Source organism: Otolemur garnettii, unplaced genomic scaffold (assembly GCF_000181295.1).
Source record: "Otolemur garnettii isolate 467f Iridium unplaced genomic scaffold, OtoGar3 scaffold00095, whole genome shotgun sequence".
Lineage (NCBI taxonomy): Eukaryota > Metazoa > Chordata > Mammalia > Primates > Galagidae > Otolemur > Otolemur garnettii.
The window spans coordinates 1,148,980-1,170,618 of NW_003852490.1; the positions used below are offsets into that span (position 1 = coordinate 1,148,980).

The 21,639-nt window shown below is 40.8% G+C and overlaps 1 protein-coding gene across 2 annotated transcripts in view; it reads left to right on the top strand.

Moving 5' to 3' along the window:
- SLC8A1 (solute carrier family 8 member A1) overlaps window positions 1–18,340 on the top strand; it is a 317,474-nt gene extending 299,134 nt beyond the window's left edge. For both annotated transcript variants that reach the window (XM_023516660.1, XM_012808814.2), the window contains exon 8: window positions 14,758–18,340. In XM_023516660.1, the coding sequence (XP_023372428.1) occupies window positions 14,758–15,134 (377 nt within the window). In that variant the 3' untranslated portion in view covers window positions 15,135–18,340. The remainder of the gene's footprint in view (window positions 1–14,757) is intronic.
- Window positions 18,341–21,639: the final 3,299 nt, after the last annotated feature.

A 21,639-nucleotide genomic window follows, 5' to 3' on the forward strand; every position in this document is an offset into this window, starting at 1 on the left:
GGGCTCCACGGACACTAGCAAGAGGGAGGGCTTCCGTATCCCCTTGTCACGTTTGAAAATAGGTAATGATGATGAACCATTTCAAGGATCACTGCTTGGTCTTATGTTATTTCTTCAACGCAGGTTCAGTCTGCATCTTTTAACAGTTTTATTGAAGCATAATTTACATACTTTAAAATTCACCCATTTGAAATACATACAATTAGGTGATTCTCAATAAATTCACTGAGTCTTGCTGCCATGACCCTAATCCAGTTTGAGAACATTTGATCACCTCAGTCAAACCTCTCATGGCCATTTACAGGTGATCCCTGTTCACACCTCCAGCCCCAGGCAACAACTATTGTGCCTTCTGACTCAATAGACTTGTCTTTTCTCAGACAATTTTGATATCCAATGTCATGGATTCTTTATAGGCTAGTACTTGTGCTTACTCTGATAATATATGTCAAAACTCAGGGTTCTGTAAAATGTTAAAATTATTGTCATAAAATCTTTTTAGACATTTGTAAACTACATATATTTTTTTGGTTTTCATTTGTGCATATATGGATTTGTACACCTTTTTAAAAACAGTCCCACTTCCCTCCCCTCAAGAGAAGTCTTGGTTCACAGATGACAGGTCACTCACTATATGTGAAAATCACACGATAGCATTTCATGTTAGGACTACAGAATCATAAGGGAACATCCATGTTTATAGCATTGACCAGTTCGGTCAGCTGAACACAACACAGGGCTAATGAGGCAGCTCTCATAAATTCAGCTTCTTACTCTCATCCGTGATCCCAGAGTGTCACCCTGTAGCTGCTGGCTGTTGGCCCCTGGATCAATACAAATCCATCCCAACCGTTAGGAAGAGAGCACAGAGATCAAGACCTATCGATCAGAGGCTATGGGTGCCCTGCACAAGAAAGACACGTTGTTGCTAAATTCGTGGGAAGGAAATGTGGGCATAACTTAATTATTATGTCATGGGCCCTGCACAGACAATAAAATGAACTTAAGCCAATTGGTATTTTTAGAAGAGAGGGCAAATAAAATGCTAACTCAATTTAAAAGGAAAATCTTACGTGTGGCCAAAAGAGAATTTTAGTATCTGTTTGAGCTTCTGCATATTATAGATGTGAAATCATGGTGCTTGGCATTTATGCATAATGCCAGCTGGAATGCCATCATCCCTCCTCAGCATACAGACCTCACATCCTGCCTTTTCTCAGGAACAAAACATAAGCTCTGTATTACTTGTTTATACTCTGCTTCATTCCAGGGAAGGATTTAAATTCATAAAATGTCTTGCATTGGTCAGCTACCTTTTCTAACACATGATCCAAAAACACTAACTTTATCAGTGACCATAGTTGATAACCCTTGTTTAACTCAGCACATACAAACTCGATATTTTGTGGATGAGGAGAAGATAGCTTATTTTGGCTTTATTATTTACAACCAGGAAATTATGTGTTGTGTTTGCCCTCCCCTCTGGAGCCCAGGGGGCTTTTTGGCATGGCCCTCCGTGAATTCTGAGTTATTATTAGGTTATCACTGTGAAAACATCACGGGTCAAGACAACAAGCAAAACTGACTATGGCTCCAAACTAAGCCCCGCTGGGGTCTGCAAATGGGCCCAGCAGAGAATTAATCATAGTCTGTCAATCGTGAGTTACAGCTGCAAAATGACAACTAAGCACAGAAGTGCCAAATGATCATGCAATGTCCTTCTCTGGAAGATGCCTTGTGGTGAAGCTTCAGATAGCTGAAAATGGGAAACCAGGACCCTCAAATTGCCCCACGTGTCAAACTGGAGGACCGCAGCTCAGGCTGCTCAAGGGAAGCTGGCACTTGGTATGAGGCTGCACTGGAAATTGTTGGGGGTGGCTATCTGCCTTTTAGTCTGTGTTTTAGGGAGAAAAGGGGCAAACCACATACAAAGTCGGATACTTAAGTCCGCAAACTCATCCTACAAAAAGTGCTACATGCCTATATCACTATGGTTGCCTTCAAAGTACTCCCTTTGGTAAGCTGTGCACTGACGCCAGTGCCTAGCCCACCCTCAAAGCAATTTTGGAACTCTTTATCTGGAATGGCTATCAGGGCTGTCACTGTACAACAATTAAGTCTGACAATTAAGTCCACAATCTCATCCTAGACAAAGTGCTTTAAAGTGTGGACTTAGTGCTGGCATCGGTGCATAGCTTCCCAAGGGGAGTACTTCAGAGATGACCATAGTGTTACTCAGCAGTGAGGTATGTAGTACTTTTTCTAGGATGAGTTCACGAACTTAATTGTCATCACAGAAGAACCTGACATCAGTAACTTCTGCCATATCAAGTATTATCCTTTGAGGAAGAATTAAGCTTTATGTTCTGTAGGTTCTTTATCTGAATTGATTCTACAGTAGAATATTAGTGACAAGAAATATTCAGAATAAAAAACAAATCTATAGTTTGACAATGCTCATACCTAACTAGGAATCCCAAACTGAGTCTCTGAAGCTATGAGACATTCTTGATTATCAAATTCTCACGTAGTTTTCAGTCTCCACAAGTCACAAAGGCATTAGAAAGGAGACAAGGCTGGTACAATTGCTCTCACTTATAAACCCAGCACTTTGGGAGCCCAAAGGGGGAGGATGACTTGAGTCTAGGAGTTGGAGGCCGCCGCAAACTATGATTTTACCAGTGTACTTCAGCCAAGGTGACAGAGTAAAACGCTGTCTCTAAAAAAATTAAAGAGATGGAGAGCAAGAGAGAAGACCATTTTGAAACAGGAAGTAGTGTGATCTAGGGGCCAAAGCACAGGCTTCCCAGCCATTCTGCATCTCTGTTGATCCGTCCACTGCACTGATCTCCTGAGCACCCACTACACACTGTACTGTTCTGCCTGGTGGAGGTAGAGGGATAAACAGGACAGACAGCATGTCTGATCCCATGCATCACAAATATGGTGAACTTTCAGATAGTAATGATAATGAACATTGTTAAGGTGAAAATAAAACAAGATCTTAGAGTCATGGAACAGAGAGTGTTTATGTTGAGAGGGAGAGTATTTTAATAGGGAGGTTTGACTCCATGAACTGCTTATCTTGGTAAAATTATCCTTCCAACCTCTGGTTCTTGCCACACCTCACACCCCTGCAGCCTCACTCAGGCAGGTCTTATAAACTATGGAAGTGTTATTGGTCCTTCTTCCTACTTGAAGAGCATTTGAATTATTTTTCTGACTCTCTCTGGCAGCTGGTATTCTCAGGTCATCTCTACCAAGTCTCTTCTCAATGAGAGTACACAGTGCCCTGGAGTTTTCTCCCCAACACCCTGTCTCTCCCCAATCTAAGTAGTCTGGATTAGTTTGGCTTTCAAATAGCTGACAAATGATCACACTAAGCCACCAGTGATTAGTGAGGGTTCCATGAAGGCAGAGTATGTGCATTTAACCAAAATCAGTCTAATACGAACTATATTTGCACAGCTTCAATGTTTCGATCTCGAATACTGACAGCAGGCCTGGGAGTCAGGTAGTAGAGATGTGTTATCAGGTTCAGAGTATCAGGGGTATCTGGCGAGTTGATGAAGGACCCTGGAAATGAGCCAGCAGCATGACCTGACCCTGGGAATCACAGGATGTGGGTCCTAATCCCACCCCCTGCATTCACATTCCATCAACCCCTAAGGAGCTTTGGTTTCTTTCCCTGAAAAAATATAGTCCTGAGGGTAGCTGGTCCCAGCCACCTCCCACCTCAGAATTATAAGGAACAGCAATAGCATAACATCCATGGAAGTGCTCTGAAAATTATACAACTTTGTAAAAGTAAGAGATATCTGCCAAAAAATAGGTATTATCTACACGGAGCTATGTTGGGTGCCAATGAGATAGACAAGAAGAAACTCTTACATAAGAGCTCAGCCTTGTTGCATATTCTTAGCAGCTTGACTAGAGCACTGCCTGCCTTATTTTCCACTCTTTGCATTACAAATTACATATCTAGCAAGAACTCAAGTACAAATGATAAAAAAAAAAAAAAAAAAAAAACTTGGGCATTATATCCCCTTCCCAGAAATCTCAAGAACACAAATATCTTAACAAGCTCGTAAAAATATTTTTCATGTTACTATGCAAACCAATGTGGTGATTGAAGTCAATAAAACATACTGTTAGTAAATAAATTATAAGCATAACACCAAATAGAACACTAAGAGAGGATTTTGGTGCTGCTCTGCAGTCCATCATTGCTTGACACGAGTAGTTAAAAACAAAGTAAGGCACAACTGAGGTTGGGCAAACTTTCTTAGTGGGTGAAGATCTTTTATAGGATTCTTGTTCTACTTTGTGGCCTGTCCTGGGCATCTTCCTGACCCTATACTCCAGGTCAGCCCCTGAGGACTATGATAGCTCCTCTTCTTCCCTTCCACTCACCCCTCCACACTCACACCCTTTGAGATGCACCTACTCTGGGCGTAGGATGCAGGATGCCTTCCATCTAAGGATTCAGCTGGTATAACCATGACTAATGACGTACCCAAAGTACCATGAAAAGTCTGAAATTCAACCCTCTACTCATTCCTAGACTGATCAGTCTCTCTCTATATATATCAGTCTATATACATATATATATAAAAGCCTTTTGATAGCACAGTAAAGAATATATTCTCCTTGTGAATAAAATACTAATAACCAAACAGTGAAAAAGCAATTCTGGGATATGGCTATCTATTTTCATTCTCATATCTACCTTTCAAATTTTAAAATCCTAGGACATTTATATAAATTGCTCAGAGGTTCATATTTTAACGGAGTGATGCTAGGCGTGGTTAAGTCACCTTCCTTCTTACTCAGCAGAATGTCAAGGACATTTTTGTTAGTGTACCTGTACATTATGATTTTAACAGTTGTATAATATTATATGAAGTTGCAATTTCTTTTATCAAAAAATAATAGATAATTCAGTGTTTCTATTTTTTCTTATGTAAAATCTCTACTTGGACTAATAGCTTACTTACATTAATTTGTATATAAACTTGTAGAATTATTTCTAAATCCCCAGAAGTAGAATTGCTGGACCAAGCTTTTGGTCTTTCGATAGACACAAATGCTTTTTTGAGGCATTTGTTACAAAACAGCCTACGTGTCTATTGACAGTCTAATCGATATGTCTTTGAAAAGTCTTCAAACTTTCAATAGACACATATGCTGTTTTGTACATATGATTAACCCATAAGTATGAGTCAATGGGGAAATTTTCATACCAAATAACAGCAAGAGTGGAGCCAAAATGGGTGAATTATCAGACTTTTTCAAAAGTCCCTCAAAACTTACCTGTCCTCAAATACCACCTGCTGCCTTCTGTGACAGATTGGAGTTGTATGCAGTGATATTTTCTGTGTATTCAGTTGTTTCCATTTGCCTGATTTTATTAGTTTTTGTGCTCTTATGAACTTATGATGCATAAAGCACCCCCTTCAGAAAGAGAATTCTATCTAGAATAAATAACTGGGTGGATATCCAGAGGGCAAGTGTATGTGTCAGGCATCATCAGCGTATTATCTGGATGCACAGACTTAGGACCACATCCATACACATATAATCCATCTGACAATGACGTTCCTTCATAACCCATTAAGACTACCTGCAAGAGATAATGAGGGTTTCTGTTTTCTTTATTTTTTTTCAAAATTAAAGTACACTTTTTGCATCTGGTCCATCAGAGCTATCTCTAGCTCTATCACAACCTTGGTTACCTATAGTTTAACCATCTCTGCAAGAGAAAAGTTAGGAAAGAAGAGAAGAGAATTTGAGAAGGTTCACATAGGAGATAGATTTTCCAGAAATACCCCAAAGCATAGAAGAAAGAAAGTTTTAAAATGCAAGAAGGTTGAGAGGGAAAAAGAGAAAGATTATCGGGAAGGAAGGAGCAGTACACCAGAGGACACTGTTCTGTGCAGGTCCACCCTAAGTTGTGTTTGAGGCAAGAAGTTAGTTCCAGCTGCATCTATGTAATAACAATCTGGCCTGGGAAAATGACAATTAATGCAGCTATTTGTTTTGACTTCAAATCTGCTCTTGCCTTTTTCCTTTTCAAAATTAAGCCATTATTGCTTGACTAAATCTTTTTGGCATTGTTAAAGAGTTGTGATAAAAGTTATAGAATCAGAGATCAAAATTGCAAATATAAAAAACTTGATGCTATTTTTAAAAGTACATTTATTCAAGTCCATTTTTAAGGCCTCTGAAGACAGGGAAAACGTAATGTCAGGAGAGGCCAGGAACGTAAGGAATAAAACAATTTCTTTATCGGTCAATGATCTTTCTTATTGTTCTTAAAGAATGAGGTGTCTTTCATAAAAATAGCTCCTTTTTAACATCTTTCAGATCCATGTCAATATAATACTTTGCTAAAGGAGTCAAGCTGATGTTTTTATACAGCACAAATTTATTCATTTCTTTTACAAATGATCAACCACTTTGCCACCGTACAGTGACGGAGTTGAACATGATGAAGCTTCTCGATATTTTCTTTAAACCTTTTGTCCAGTTTCAAATGTCCATTCTCTAGTCCTTGTCAGCACTCCTTGGACCTCTCCTGGACATTGGTGAACATTGCACTGGAGAATAATCCTATTCTAGGTGTGTCAAAGAGTAGAGTATTATCATTTTCTTTTGAGACATGTGTCGAATCACAGTTTGGAAATCAGATCAAGTAGGACTGCTGGTTTGTGCTTTCTCTTCTCTGCCTTATGTTCCCTGTAAAATAAATCCACATTACTTTTCTCTTTTAATTAGAATTAATCTCTCTTTGAACTTAAAATAGCAGGATTTCAGGTACATAACAGGAAAACCAACCCCTAGGGTTACCCTCCGCAAAGTGCAAACCTTCCAGTTAACAAGAAAAAAAGCAAAAATAATTAATTTGTTGTTTGATAACAGAATGGCTTGCTTGTTTTAGTCAGTGTGTAAACACCACTCCATACATCATTACCACTGTTAATCCAGGGAGAGCCACAATCTTCCAGACAGGTGTGAAGAAACCATGACGGCAGGCTGTTAGTGAGTGGGACCTCAGTCTGGTTGGGAAGCTTTAAAAACACCAATGCAGCCGGGCACGGAGACTCATGTCTGTAATCTCAGCACTCCAAGAGGCTCAGGTGCATAGATTGTGTGAGCTCAGGGGTTTGAGACCAGCCTGAGCATGAGTGAGATGCCCATCTCTACTAAAAAATAGAAAAAACTAGCTGGGCATAGTGGTGGGTGCCTGTAGTTCCAGCTACCCAGGAGGCTGAGACAAGGGGATCACTTGAACCCATGAGTTAGCAGTTGCTATGAGCTATGATGCCACCACACTCTACCCAGGGCAAGAACGAGACTCTGCCTTAAAAGAACAAAAACAAAACAAACAGAAAAAACAATGCTCCAGCCACATCTCAGACCAAGAAAGTGGAAACTCAGGGTGGGCTAGCAGGTCAGTAATTTCAAAAGTCATTTCACTGATGCCGATTTATAGCTGAGGATAAAAATGACTGGAAGGAGGTTCTTTGATCCTGCCAGCACGGATCCTCTTGAGATATTTTTACTTTATTTCCTTCTCTTCCAAAAATAGGTTATGTCACTGTCTCCGTTTCTTTTTCACTCTCTCCAGGGACAACTTTTATGGGCAGAAATTTCGTGTTTTTCCCTCTTTCAATTTTTTCAACTCCTCTCCTACCTGGTTATTCATCAACCAAACAATAGCAATTCCCTTATCTCTATCACGGCACTCGGAAGCCAAATAAGGATTTTTTTTTTCACATGAACCAGTGAAACGCACGCATGTTAGTGAGGGAATGTGGTTTTCATATTTACTTAGAAAATAAATAATCACAACTCAAGACAAAAGTTTATTCAAGGTCCTCAGTGGCAGCAGAATTAGCACATAAAAAAATAGCATCTCTGTTTGAATTCTAGAAGAGTCAGACGGAAGTGGGCATAGACGGGGACAGATAGAGAGGAGAACACGCATGGTTTAGGCAAAGACGCCTGCCTTACCGCCGCTAGGAAGATGAGGACCTCAAACAAGCGGCTCTCTAACGCCTTTCTGGAAACTTTGCTGATACAAAATTTTCAAAGTAAAATAAGTAAACATTTTTTTAAGAATAATTTTATGTTCTATCATACTTTAAATGCAAAAGATTATAAAGTTAATTTTTTTAAAGGGTATGATATTTCCTTAAACGTTTAGGAACATTAACACATTAACATAAGTCAGAATTCCCTACCATATATGGATTCTCTTGGGATCAGGCTCTGTTATAGCATACAAATAGCTAATAATACTTAGGCACTCCTTAAGTGCCAGGCCCTATTCCGAATGCCATTCATGTAAACTCATTCCCTTCAAACCCCTAGGAAGTAGAGAAGCTTCCAACCTGGCAAGTGGAACAGCCCTCACTCAGTGAAGTTAGGCAGATTTCCTCTCTCTCTTAGCCTTTTAAGGTCACTGCGCTGGGGTTAAAAAAAATATATATAAATATAGGAGCATCTCAGAACTTGAAGCAGGAAGGAGCTACAGTTAAGTAGACCCAGCATCCCCACCAAGCGCCCCCCAAGTTGTTTTACAAGCAAAAGGACCACTGTTATCTGAGGGCATCAATGTTTCTGAAAGAAACAAGCTGCTTCTAACCTCTGCCCAGGTAGCTGCTTCCGTAACACTCAAACAGACATGTATCACTCCCAGGAAGCCCCCCACAGACTGTGGGCACTTAGAGCAATAGCTCCCATTTTCCTGTCTTAGTGCTGTGGTCCTCAAACTTCGGTGTAAACAGGAGTAACATAAGCACTTGTTAAAATGCATATTCTTATATTCCTTCCTCAGAGAATACGACTAAATGGGTCTAGGGTAGAGCCCCAGATTACATATTTTTTAACAATGTTCTCCAGGTATTTCTGATGGCAGTGATGTGCAAACTGCGTCGACATCAGATATGGCCTTGGAAACACAGTCCTCTCTGTCACCATGTATACCATGGCTCATTTATATAAATGGATCGCTGGTCAGTGTGACTTGAAGCTAAGACTTTTGCCAACATTTCTTATCTGATTTTGAAACGTAAACGACTGCTCTATGTAGTTCAGTTTCATAAATGTTGCCAATGTTTGGTCAATGGCAGTATCTTCAGGTCTTAAGATCTTTTCTTCCTGGATCCTCAGATTATTTCATTTGGGTCATTTACTGTTTCACATGGGAAGATAATTACGATCATTAGTCAATTCTTATAAAGAGGCATGATCATGTACAAACTCCTACCAAAAAAATCATGTACCGTACATAAAGTTAGTATTTTGGTATATCCCATGCACTCAAGTAGGAAAGTTAGACTGTTAGAGTTATTCTCAACTAAATTGCTCATTTTAAATGAGGACCCTGAAATCTCAAAAAGTGAGGTGACTTGCCCAAAAACATATAGATAGTTGGAAGGAGCAAGAATGTCTCTTGGATGGGGCTTTTCCCCCTGCTGCTTCTGAAGCTCTGTACACCTGGACTGTGTCATTAATTGTCAGTAATTCATAGGTGTGGAGGGAAATAACCATACCTTCATAACCATGCTGGACCCCAGTTCAAATCACTGCCGTGTCAGTTCCTGGGCACAAGTCAATTTAGACCCGAACAGTTGGACCCAAAGCGTGCTAAGAATTGGGAATAAGATGAATCCTCGGGGGTGAAATCCTCGCTCTAGATCATACATAAACCTCATGACTGGCATGTAGGTCTGTAAGAACAACACCTTCAACCTAAGGGATGTTAGTCTAGATGTAAAGTTGGAGGCTTAGTCTATTTGTAAAGTGGTAGAAACTCAGATAAAAAATAATTTCTGAAGGAAACGGGAGAGTGTTAGCCTTTTCTTGCATATTGATTAGATGACTTGGGCAAGGTTGTAAACAACCTTGAGGCAGGTGAAGTGAGCTTGAGGTGATCTGCAGAGAACAATTATGCCCTGATTTGTGATGTGTAGTTTAATTCCAGCCATGCTCTCTCTCCCCCAAAGCATCACTCTTCTTGATTTATAGTCATATGTATCAAGGAGACAGGATCAAAAATCTGAGTCTATGCAACTGATCTAAAATTCATTAGAATTCATGGTGGAAGTTAGTAGCCAAGATCCCTCTTAGAAACCAGGCCCAGGCTATATACATAGGAAAAACACTTCTATGGTATTGCTAATATGTCTCAGTTTATCCCAAACACATTGAAATTCTTATGTTTGTATTTAATGGACCAGCTTCTGAATATGATTGCAATCCCTCTGAGACCAAGACCATAGTTACTTCTTTTTTTTTTTTTTTTGAGACAGAGTCTCACTATGTCACCCTCAGTAGAGTGCTGTGACATCGCAGCTCGCAGCAACCTCAAACTCCTGGGCTTAAGTGATGCTCTTACCTCAGCCTTCCATGTAGCTGGGCCTACAGGTGCCCACCACAATACCTGGCTACTTTTTTGTTGCAGATGTCATTGTTTAGCTGGGCCGGGCTGGGTTCAAACCCACCAGCCTCAGTGTATGTGGCTGGCACCATAACCACTGTGCTGCGGGCACTGAGCCTATAGTTACTTCTTGAATTTTTACTTTAAGGAACGGTATTTGCCTTTTTCAACCACAGGCCCCTTACAGACGTAGCGTTCAGGGTTGGGCTTGGAAGGAGCTAACATATCATATGTGATGTGTTCTATGCACAAAGCAACAAAGCAGCATGAAAGGAAATGTGGGAGGAACTATCACACTTCCTTTGGAAAACAGTTATCTCTGTCAGGGAAAAGGTTAGTTATTTAGACTTGTGTATGTTCCTATAATTTTTTTTACATAACTTTTAGGATTTTTTTTGATTTCAGAATATTATGGGATTACATATATTTTCCTTACATAGCTTGCTTTTGTATATTTTAAGTGAAAGTTCTAAGTGTGCCCTTCACTCAGAAAGTGTGCGATATACCATCAGATGTGAATTGACCCATCCCCTCTTCCCTCCTCCCACCCACTGGAGTTCTGTTGAGTTTTGCTTCCATACGTGCACACAGGTGTTGCTCAACTAGTTCCAGTAGAGTACTGAGTACATGGATTTCTGTCCTTCCATTCTTATGATACTTAGGACAATGGTCTCCAATTCCATCCACATTGGTACAGAAGATACCAGGTCATCACTTTTTAGTGATGTGGTATACACGGACCACATTTCATTAATCCATGGATGGGCACTACGGTTTTTTCCCACATCTTTGTGATTATAAATTTTGCTGCTATAAACAATTGAATGCAAGCATATTTTTGATAAAATGTCTTTTTTTCCTTAATACCTATTAATGGGATTACTGCATCAAATGGTAGTCCTACTTTTAGTTCTTTGAGGCATCTTCATAGCACTTTCCAAACACAGCTTTTGAATTGGAAATAAAAGAAGATGTAAAGCCTGAAGGCTGACCCTGGTCTATAAAACCTGCCAAACTCAAAGAGCCCCCAGACTTGCTTCATTTATGTGACAAGCTAGTCACTTTGGCTACTGTTTTTTAGGGAATCCATAGAAAGACATTCAAGAAGAGGACCCTATCATTACCAATAAACATTTCACATGCAATGTTCACATACATGGTAATAAGCTATTGAAAAAATGTCTGAAGGAAGAGGAAATGGCTGGAGACCCAAGTACGTCCCTGACTTCAGCCTAAGGGACTGGTTTGGGTGTTTGCCATCCCCAGCCCCAGAAATCTTTCTTTCTGTATCTCCTTCCCTTCTGGTGAAGTGGCAGACGGGTCATCTAGAAAGGAAGGCCAGTGGGCCATGCTCCAGGTGCCAGGAGAGGTAAGCAGGTGTGTAGTACAGAACAGCTCCAGGTCACCCGGCCCCACAGCAGAAGGAGGGAATACTCCCTCCCTGAGTGCCCCACCCAACGTGGGCCACTGTTCTCACCGGCTGGTGCTAGCAGCCATTTCCGCTCAGAATAACATTCCAGGTGTTCCTCGGCAGCAGCTGAGCTGGAAGCTGCTTCCTCCCAGCTCAGACTCACTGCTTGACCTTCCTTGCTCCGCTGCCTGCCCTTGAAAAATAAAAGAAAAATGAGTACTTTTTCCCCTTTTTTATGCTGCAGCTGCAGCAGCTCCTATTAACTCTGAATAATGAAGTTCAGGAGACCATTACAATCTGTCTCGTTTTGCTTATACTCATCAGTCTCTGGATAGTCCTGACTGGGCTGCACGGATGTGTGATCAGCGCAAATCCAGGAGGTGGGTCAGTACGGTACCCAGACCTCCTTCGGTCTTTGTTCCCCTACTACAGAAAAGAGAATTCCGAGTTTCTGAGTGGAAGGAACAGGGCAACCTGCGATGGTCTAAGAAGAAAGGAAAACTTTAGCCTTCCTGGGAAGGACAGTGTGGTGTGAACTGAGAATGGGATCTGAAATCAAACAGTCTTGGTTAAAAAATTCTCATTTAATCGTGACTAAAAGCCTGTCCAAGAGGCGTAATATCACAACATCGTAGCTTCCAAAATGATAAAGGGGGAATAATACCATCTAGTACATAAGGCTTGTGAGAGGGTTAAATGAGAATAGACACGTATCCTGGGCAGCATGGCAACTGGCATGGAATAAGGAGCCTTTGCTTTCTTTCTGTAATTACAAAATAGCAACCCAACCTGCTTCCCATCACAGAGGTCAGAATCAGTGAGACAGTCCCTCAGGGCTGCCAAGTCCCATTCAGAAAGACTATGACACTGCAGATGCGGTAGTCTTTGAGAAGCCCAAGCAACCTTCACCCTTGTAAAGCACGAGAATGTGTAGGCTGACACAAACTTACATGCTTTATATATTGTCCCCACTGGAGATGTACTGAGGAAGGATGGTGGCAACAGAATGGTGACAGAGAAGAGAAACTAGTGGAAGTATTGTACAACAACGTGCATGCTCGGAGAATGCCAGGGACCTCTGGAGGATACAGCACCTATAGTCATATAATACTTTCTGTAACTGGTTTTGCAAATCAGAGCTCAATTTGAAAGCTGTTATTATCTACGATCAATCTACTGTGCTAGGTATTTTGCCAAGTTAGCTGAATGGACTTTGATATCAGTAATGAGGCATCACACAGACAAGAAATTTAGTGTCTTGTAAGGTAAATATTTGTTTACATGCTTAATAAAAAGTTATTTCAGATCCCACTCCAACTTTTAAATCTGTTCTGGCCTGCTCTGTTTACATTCTCTTTCCAAAACAAAACAAAAATAGAGGTACTCTTACCTTATGCCCCAAAGCATTTTACACATAATATCTCTACCTATTCAGCACTCCACAGTGGACATCACTATCTCTATTTCACAGTTAGGAAACTGAAGACCAGACAAGTTAAATAATCTGTGTCAGGTCACATAGTCTGTTGCAAAGGCAGAATTTGCGACCCTGAGGTTCAAATATGCTCTTAACTCCCTGGAAGTATTCAATAAGAAGTATAAGTTACTGCTTCTGGACCACCTGGAGTGGGTCATGGCTTTCCCATCTTCAGAAAAAGAAACATTCAGGATTACAGGTGAACAAAAAGCTGAGATGATGGTTACTGCTACCCGAGACATAGCAAAAGGAAAGATGGCTCGATGAGCAGGTGTCAGCCTTGAAGATGCAGGCCAGAGCTTGGGCTCTCATATGGCTCCTTCCTAGTTGTGAGAAGTTGCACCCGTGACTAATTGTCTCTAAGCCTGAGTTCCTCACATTTAGAATCATCACAATCAATGCAGAATATAGGCAAATTCCATTAGAGGCTAAGCAAATGTCACCTGTTATCACAGTTCAATTCTTTTCAATTCCAGTATTGACTTGCTCTTGAATCTTTGGAAATCTCTCCGAAAGCCTTACCTTTCTTATTTGTAAGCCGGAGCTGCTGATACAGCATCTTTGAGTAATATCCTGCGGCAGCCATTTTCAGTGACCTAGAATCTTTTGGGATGCTGTTAAAATAGATTCCTGGGCCCCAGTTATTGTGACCTTGCACAGCTGGATGAAGCCTTGTAATTGTCACTCTTTTAAAGAATCCCATTTGATTCTGATGTGAGTCAGCTGTGATTACTCTCTGAAAAATAATGCCTGGCAGGCTCAATATTACAAAAAAACTGTGGTATCTGTGGATCCTTTCTCAGTCTATAACACAGCCAGCCCCAAATCCATAACTCCCAGCATCTGCACCCTGTTCTTTTGACCAAATGACTCTGTCTCAAAGGAACATCAAACCCTACTTTCGGTCACTGTGTTTATATTTAGGGTTTGAATCTGAACCACAGCAGTGGTCCTCAACCTTTTTGCCACCGGAGACCAATTTCATAGAAGGTAATTTTTTCACATCCCGAGGAGGGTAGAGGGAATGGTTTGAGGATGATACAAGTGCATTACGTCTCCACCTCAGACAAGCAGACACTAGATTCTCATAAGGAGCGTGCCGCCTCCATCCCTGGCATGTGCAGTTTACAGTAGGATTCGTGCTCTTAAGAGAATCTGATGCTGCCCCTGATGTGACCAGAGGCAGAGCTCAGGCAGTGATGTGAGCAATGGGGAGCGGCTGTAGACGCAGATGTGGCTTTGCTTGCTCACCCACCACTCACCTCCTGCTGTGCCACCAGCTTCCTAATAGTCTGTGGGCCAGGATGTGCCTCCAGGGTTGGGAACCACAGATCAACAGTACCCAGTTGACACTTCCAGCCCTCCACAGACATCTCTGGAAGTTTAACTGAATGTCATTGCCTTTTTCTTCTTCCTCTGCAGACACATTTGCCAGCAAAGTGGCGGCCACCCAGGACCAGTATGCAGACGCATCCATAGGTAACGTCACTGGCAGCAACGCGGTGAATGTCTTTCTGGGAATCGGCGTGGCCTGGTCCATCGCTGCCATCTACCACGCAGCCAACGGGGAACAGTTCAAAGTGTCCCCTGGCACACTAGCTTTCTCTGTCACTCTCTTCACCATTTTTGCTTTCATCAATGTGGGGGTGCTGCTGTATCGGCGGAGGCCAGAAATTGGAGGTGAGCTGGGTGGGCCCCGGACTGCCAAGCTCCTCACATCCTCCCTCTTTGTGCTCCTGTGGCTCTTGTACATTTTCTTCTCCTCCCTGGAGGCCTACTGCCACATAAAAGGCTTCTAAAGGAACAACCAGATATAGTAAATTTATATATATATATACATATATATATACATAAAAAATTATGTATAATGAACAGAGGAAACTGACATTTGTCATGTTCACCTACCTGCTGACGGAATCCAGCTTCAAGAGCATACTCTGTACTAGGGCCGAAGTAAGAAACCATCACCTCCCACCCCCAGGGGCATCGTCGTACTGAACAAGGCGCGGAGGCAGGGTCCTCCTTACAGCAAGGCCTGGAAGGGGCGCACTCTGTCCAGGTTCACAAATCGTTAAGGCTTTGATTTATTTTCTTGTTTTCAATTTTGTTTCAGTGGGACTGGGGAGGTGGTTGATCTTTGGCTTTTGTTGATAGTTTTGTTTTATTTTGTTTTGTTGTTTTGTTTTGTTTTGTTGGGAGGGTCAGGGCTGTTGCTTGTGTTTGTGGGAAGCGATGACCCATCCAAATGTAAATGGTTTTTTGGTAAAAATTTAACTGGTTAAGATTCCCCTCACCTCCTCCAAACACTTTAAAACATTATTTTGGATTAAGAAAGGATCTGGGCATGGAAGAAGAAAGAAGCATGTCTTCACCATATTACCAAATTTCATGCTTATCTCCGGGATGTGAGCAGAAGTGAAACTGCCTCCAAGAAGAAACATAGAACCTAGAGTGGAGCCAGGAAATGCGATGGCTCTAGATATAGTCTGACACTTAAGGCTATGTGACTGGCACTCTTGTTCAACAGGTATAGGGATAATGTGCCTAGATTCCCAGGAACATGCAAAATCCTTTATTTCTTATCTCTTTAGCTCTGGACTGTGACTAGCAAGGCCCGTATTCCAGCATTCCAGACCAGCTAAGCCCCTAAGTGTCCCATTCCCACCCCCTTCCTCCTGGCCACCTGCCATTCCCCATGAAGAATCATCCCATTCAAAAAAAGAATAAAAACCCCATCCTTCTTCATTTGCATTAATATGTGTCCCAGGGCCATGTTGCTGTCACCTGGGATTGCCCATCAGTTTTATTTTCAAAGGCATCCATGGCTTGCACAATCCTGTCCCAGTCGTAACTGAACCTTTGCTCCTTCTTCATGTGCCTGTTTGGAAATGTTGTTGTGATACCTGTAACACAGTGCATGGATGAAAAACAAATAAAACAAAGCCTATCTGTACATAGTAGAGTAGAGCATATACTGTTCTCCCATTCAGCGATGTTGATTGGACATTGAAGACATAAGCGAGTTTTCTTTTCACCTGAGTTGTTACTTTTGTGCTGTTATTGACTTTGATTATTACTAGGGACAAAGGAGAAAAAATGGCTTATTGTTTATGGATCTGCACATGCATTTCTAAGTAGCAATAACTGTCAGGTGGGGAGAAATTAAAGTTATTGAGAGGATAACAGGCAAACTATACAAAGATCTTCATGGAAAATTAGCCATGTAGAGCACATCAGAGGCCTCTAAGAATCACCCATTAGTTTGGGAAAGTCACAGGGAAAGGCCTTGCAGAAAAGTGGCTGCATTAGATGTGCCTGGGCTTTCAGAGCCACCCTTTCCTCAACACCCTTCCCTCCAAAGTATTTATTTCACATCTGCTCTGTCTGGCACAGATTGTAGATAGTGCTGGTTCGTTCATTTTACTTTTTTTTTTTTAATGTAAAAGGCTATTTCCATCCCTGTTTATTTCACTGTCCAGTCTAGACCCCTCTGATTATATTGGTAGTTCCTGACTCAGAAAGAAGCCAGGGTAACCAGTGGGCCTTTGGAAGTGTGTCTTTTCTATTTGTGATGGAAGAGAAGGCAAGTAGATGTTCTTAGTGCCTCCCAGGAGGATTGCACTGGGAGGGTTTAGCCCTTTAAAAGGAATGGCTCTTTCTATTGCAGAATACCAAAGAACGTGGATAAACCCAACATTCCAAAGTAGTGAGTCCACTAATGAGAAAAAATAGAATGACTTCGGTCACCTCCCAGAGATGTCTCTATTTATAAGGAATCTCAGGCTGGAGACATCCCTGGCACTCTAGATTGATTCAAAGATACTTGAGAAATTGAAGCTGTCGTGGTTTATTTTTCCTTCTTCCACTCAGTAATCATCCAACATTTCGTAAACATCATTTGGTGACAGAAAGAATAATTAAATGCTGGTTACTCACTCAATATGCCAGGTGATACGATATTTCCAGGGACTAGAATCATGAACAAGACAGCCCAGATCACTGCCCTTCAGGGGATGACAGTTCGTATGATTGCCATTTTTACCAGGAAAAGTTAAGACAAGCCACATGGAAATAGTTTTATCTTGCAAGGAAAAACACATTTACGAAACCTTTTTAACATAAACACACTGAAAGTGTACAAGTGTAATTGTCCATATATCATCGAGATTGTCTTAACTAAGAAAGTATAAAGCATAGGTTTGGAAAAGCTCCCTCTTTATCCTTGGCCAACATGAGATAAGTACATCTCCCACTTTGAAACCAAGAAAGGCAATCATGTCGGTGATGGGTTGACCTATCACATACAACTCCTGAGCCCAGTTAATCACAGTTTTTATAGTTGTTGGCCACAGTGCTTCTCTCCAACCCACACCTTTATGAGTCCTTATCTGTCTTGGAGATCTATCACTAACCTGTCACGCCGACCAACATTGATGACCTTCTTTTTTTTAACCCAGGCTTTTTCCCCCCCTTGGGAGATTTACTAAGTGGAAAGCTAGCCTAGAAACACCAAGTAAACACCAAGGGATATAAGTTGTTGAAACATTAGAAAGATTTTGCACTCATTTTTTAGCCATATTAGGAATGTCAATAATCCCGTAGCAAATTTTCACAGAGGACTTTAAGAAATTCTTTCTGTCGGTCAATTTCAACTTCAAAGCTTTTTGGTTTGTTTGCTTTTTAAATTTTCATGCTATAGGAAAATACGATTCTGGATGTTCAGGGTTGTTATTAATTATGATAGTTCTGTAAAATTATTTCATTTGATTTGTTTGACTATTTTATTTTGTGTGTGTTGTGCACAGCTTTAGGGGGGAAGTGCACTAATTGTGCTGTTCCTTATAAATGGTACACATCATTGACACAGACAAATAAAGTTTCTAATTGTTTCTGATTTAACCACTAGTAATACAGCATTTTCTGTACGGAATGTTTTCTCTCTTCTCATTGTCATCGACTTCATTTTTTGTTTTCATGTTTTGAAGAAATAAAGATCAAAAAGGTATTATTGTGCAGTTGGTATCCTCATCCGAAAGAAAGAAAGCACCCCTTTGGTCATGTGAGGTTCTCTTTGGGATGTCCCAAGAGAACACATTGTCAGAATATTGGTCTATCCTGCTGTTCTAAGATCAATGTTGGACATTCCTCCATTTCACTATTCTTTTTTGACATTGTTGAGTATGATTCTCCTTACATCCTTTCTGCATCCAAGAACATGAACCCATGAAGAGCTCCATGTCATACAGCTGTTTGGCACGCGGAGTGTTCTGTCACATCAATCTCAACAACCTGAGCATGGGAAGTATAGTTGCTTTCCCAGGGATACTTAAGTAAATTGCTATTTTAATATACTGTATTCCTCTCGGTTCCCAGTAGAACTTCTGCCTTACATCAATAATTTCTAATCATATAAGTTATTGACTTCATATATCATACAGTCAAAATAGTAGAAGAAGAGGGGGCATCAGAAATAGAATAACCATTTCTGGGGAAAGAATATGACTCCTAACGTTCAGATACTCATTTGCAAGTTTATGTTGATAACAGTGGATTTAGTTCTTACTACAATAAATAGAATCTGCCCACTATGTATGTGCAAATGATGCATTATTCATCTTATCATCTTTAAAATTTTCTTTAAAGTTCCTCATGTGCTTATGTGGTCATATTTGGCACACTTTCATGTGTGAAGAGAATCAGGTACAATTTAAATATTTTTTTCTTTTCATTTCTTGAGACGGAGTCTCACTTTGTTGCCCTTGGTAGAATGCTGTGGCGTCACAGCTCACAGCAACCTCAAACTCTTAGGCTCAAGTGATCCTCTTGCCTCAGCCTCCTGAGTAGCTGGGACTACAGGTGCCTGCCACCATGCCTGGCTATTCTTTAGAGACTGCATCTTGCTCTTGCTCATGCCGGTCTCAAACTCCAAAGTTCAAGCAATCTACCCACTTGGGCCTCCCGAGTGCTAGGATTATAGGCATGTACCACAGAGCCCAGCACTAAATATTTTCTTATATTAAACAATTAATATATCTCTTAGGTACCAACCTCTATCTTAACACAAAATAAGCCAAAATCTTTCTTTAAACAGCAAAAAGAGTAATTCAATGACCAGAAAGTCCTTGACCATCTAACATCCCTTCTGCAAAATGTCGTGGCCCAATGATTCTCAACCTGCTCTAAGCAAATTTTATGTTCAAATTTTCTAATTCCACCCTTCTTTGCTCTCTCTGGGTCAAAGCATAATTCCACTAATTTTTTGTTGTTTTATCAGTTAGAAAATCAAATTACAAAATGTTCTGTTGTAAACAACCCTGCAGAGATTCTGGTGTAGCATTGGTCCACTGTGAGAGTCCTTGACGCAGCGCCTCTCCCAAGTGGCCTCACCGTTAATGAAAGCTCACCATCCATACTAACTTTTTCCACAGCCCAAGGCACCTGATTCTAACCTGCCAAAATATAGCGGCAGTAACTAGTTTTCTCTGCATGGGTTTGATAAGCTCTGTGGAAGCAATTAGGAAATTCCACTGGTAGATGAGGAAGCCCTCCATTCTATAATACTGTAGTGACAAAACTTCACCTTCTTGAGAAGCCAAGTCAGCCCCTTTCAAGGTTCTTTCAGTGTTTCTGGGATCAAGATGCAGAGTCTCTCTTTTGATTCTGATTCTGCACAGTTGCATCCAGAGCAAGTCTTAAAAGTAGCTTCCTAATTCAAGAACATTTGGCCATTTTATGATTACTGATGTCTAATATTGGACCTCACCCCGACCTGCAACTGTCACTCTACTCATCTGGTAATCATTTCACTTGGCTAAGGCATTCTAGCTGCTGGTAAGACTGATCACAGATAAATGTGATTTTTAATCAACAAATAGATGAGTGCATTATGCACAAAAGATATTAAAAAATCATGTTTATCTTACAGAAAAAATGCTGTTTTGAGTGTATTCATTCAATTTTGTTCAGAGCTACCTGCAGACTTTTGTCAATGGATTGCATTTCTGCTTTATTTTTTATTTTATTTTTTATCATTATGTACTTATCACTTCTGGCCATATCATTGTCTTCAAATCACCCACAATATCTCAAGTGCTGGGTGATCCTAATGGTATTACACGTACAAGGATAGCATAGGAAGGATAAACAATTGAAATACAGGGTGTCTATAAAGTTCGTGTATAATTTAAAATCCTTATCTATTAAATTGCACATGAACTTTATGGCCACCCAACAGTTAGATATTTCAATCTTGGAGCTTATTCAGGCCCTGGGTAATCATCTCACAAAGCAGTGTCTTAAAGGCAGAAGGACCAACCAATGAGAGTTGGCACCCCCAAGTGAAAGAGTGCTGTCACCTTCCAGCCCACAAGAAATGGTAAGCATTTAGCATTCTGTGGCTTTCTCCCAGTCTGCCCACAGGCCCAAAAGATGCACTCATGGGGTCTCCAAATTTTCAGTTTTGTCCAAGGTCCTCTGCATTAATCTCCTAAGGGACATTTAAAACAGTGGTTATGTAAATTGTTTGTTTTGATTCATTTATTTTGAGGAAAGAGCGTTATTTTGTCACTTTATGATTTCAAGCTGTTAAACCTATAATTTGTATCTTTTCAGGAAGACTTACTTGCCTGAAATCGCCTTGTCTATCTGTGTTAGTATTTCAGATGCTTGGCTGTTTCTCGTCATTTTTTTTTTCCTCTTTGAGACAGAGTCTCACTTTGTTGCCCTCAGTAGAGCGCTATGATGTCACAGCTCACAGCAACCACCAGCACTTGGGCTTAGGTAATTCTCTTGCCTCCGCCTCCTGAGTAGCTGGGACTACAGGCACCCACCACAACACCCAGCTATTTTTTATTGTTGTTATTGCAGTTTGTCTGGGGCCGGATTCAAACCTGCCACCCTCGGTATATGGGGCTGACACCCTACTCACTGAGCCACAGGTGCCGCCCCAGCTATTTCTCATTCTTTAGTATCATGCTGCGCTAAGGATTTTCAAAGAGTTAAAGAGTTGTTCCCTTGGGAATCTGCAATCTTAATCTTTCCTTTCCCTATTTTCAAACTTTGTAGTCCTTCTACATCTACTTCCGTTATACTCAATTACCTTTAGGGATGCTATTACCTCCCAGCATGGGCGAAAAGCTCATTCTAAAAGTAATTGTTTGGGGCATGTTTTTCTGAAAGTGAGCTTATCACACACAAAAAAAACAAACATGATGATATTCCACCTAGAAAATATTAGAATATAGTATGGTACCTCTATAAATGTGCAGGACAGATTATATCCAACAGTTATATACTACAATAACA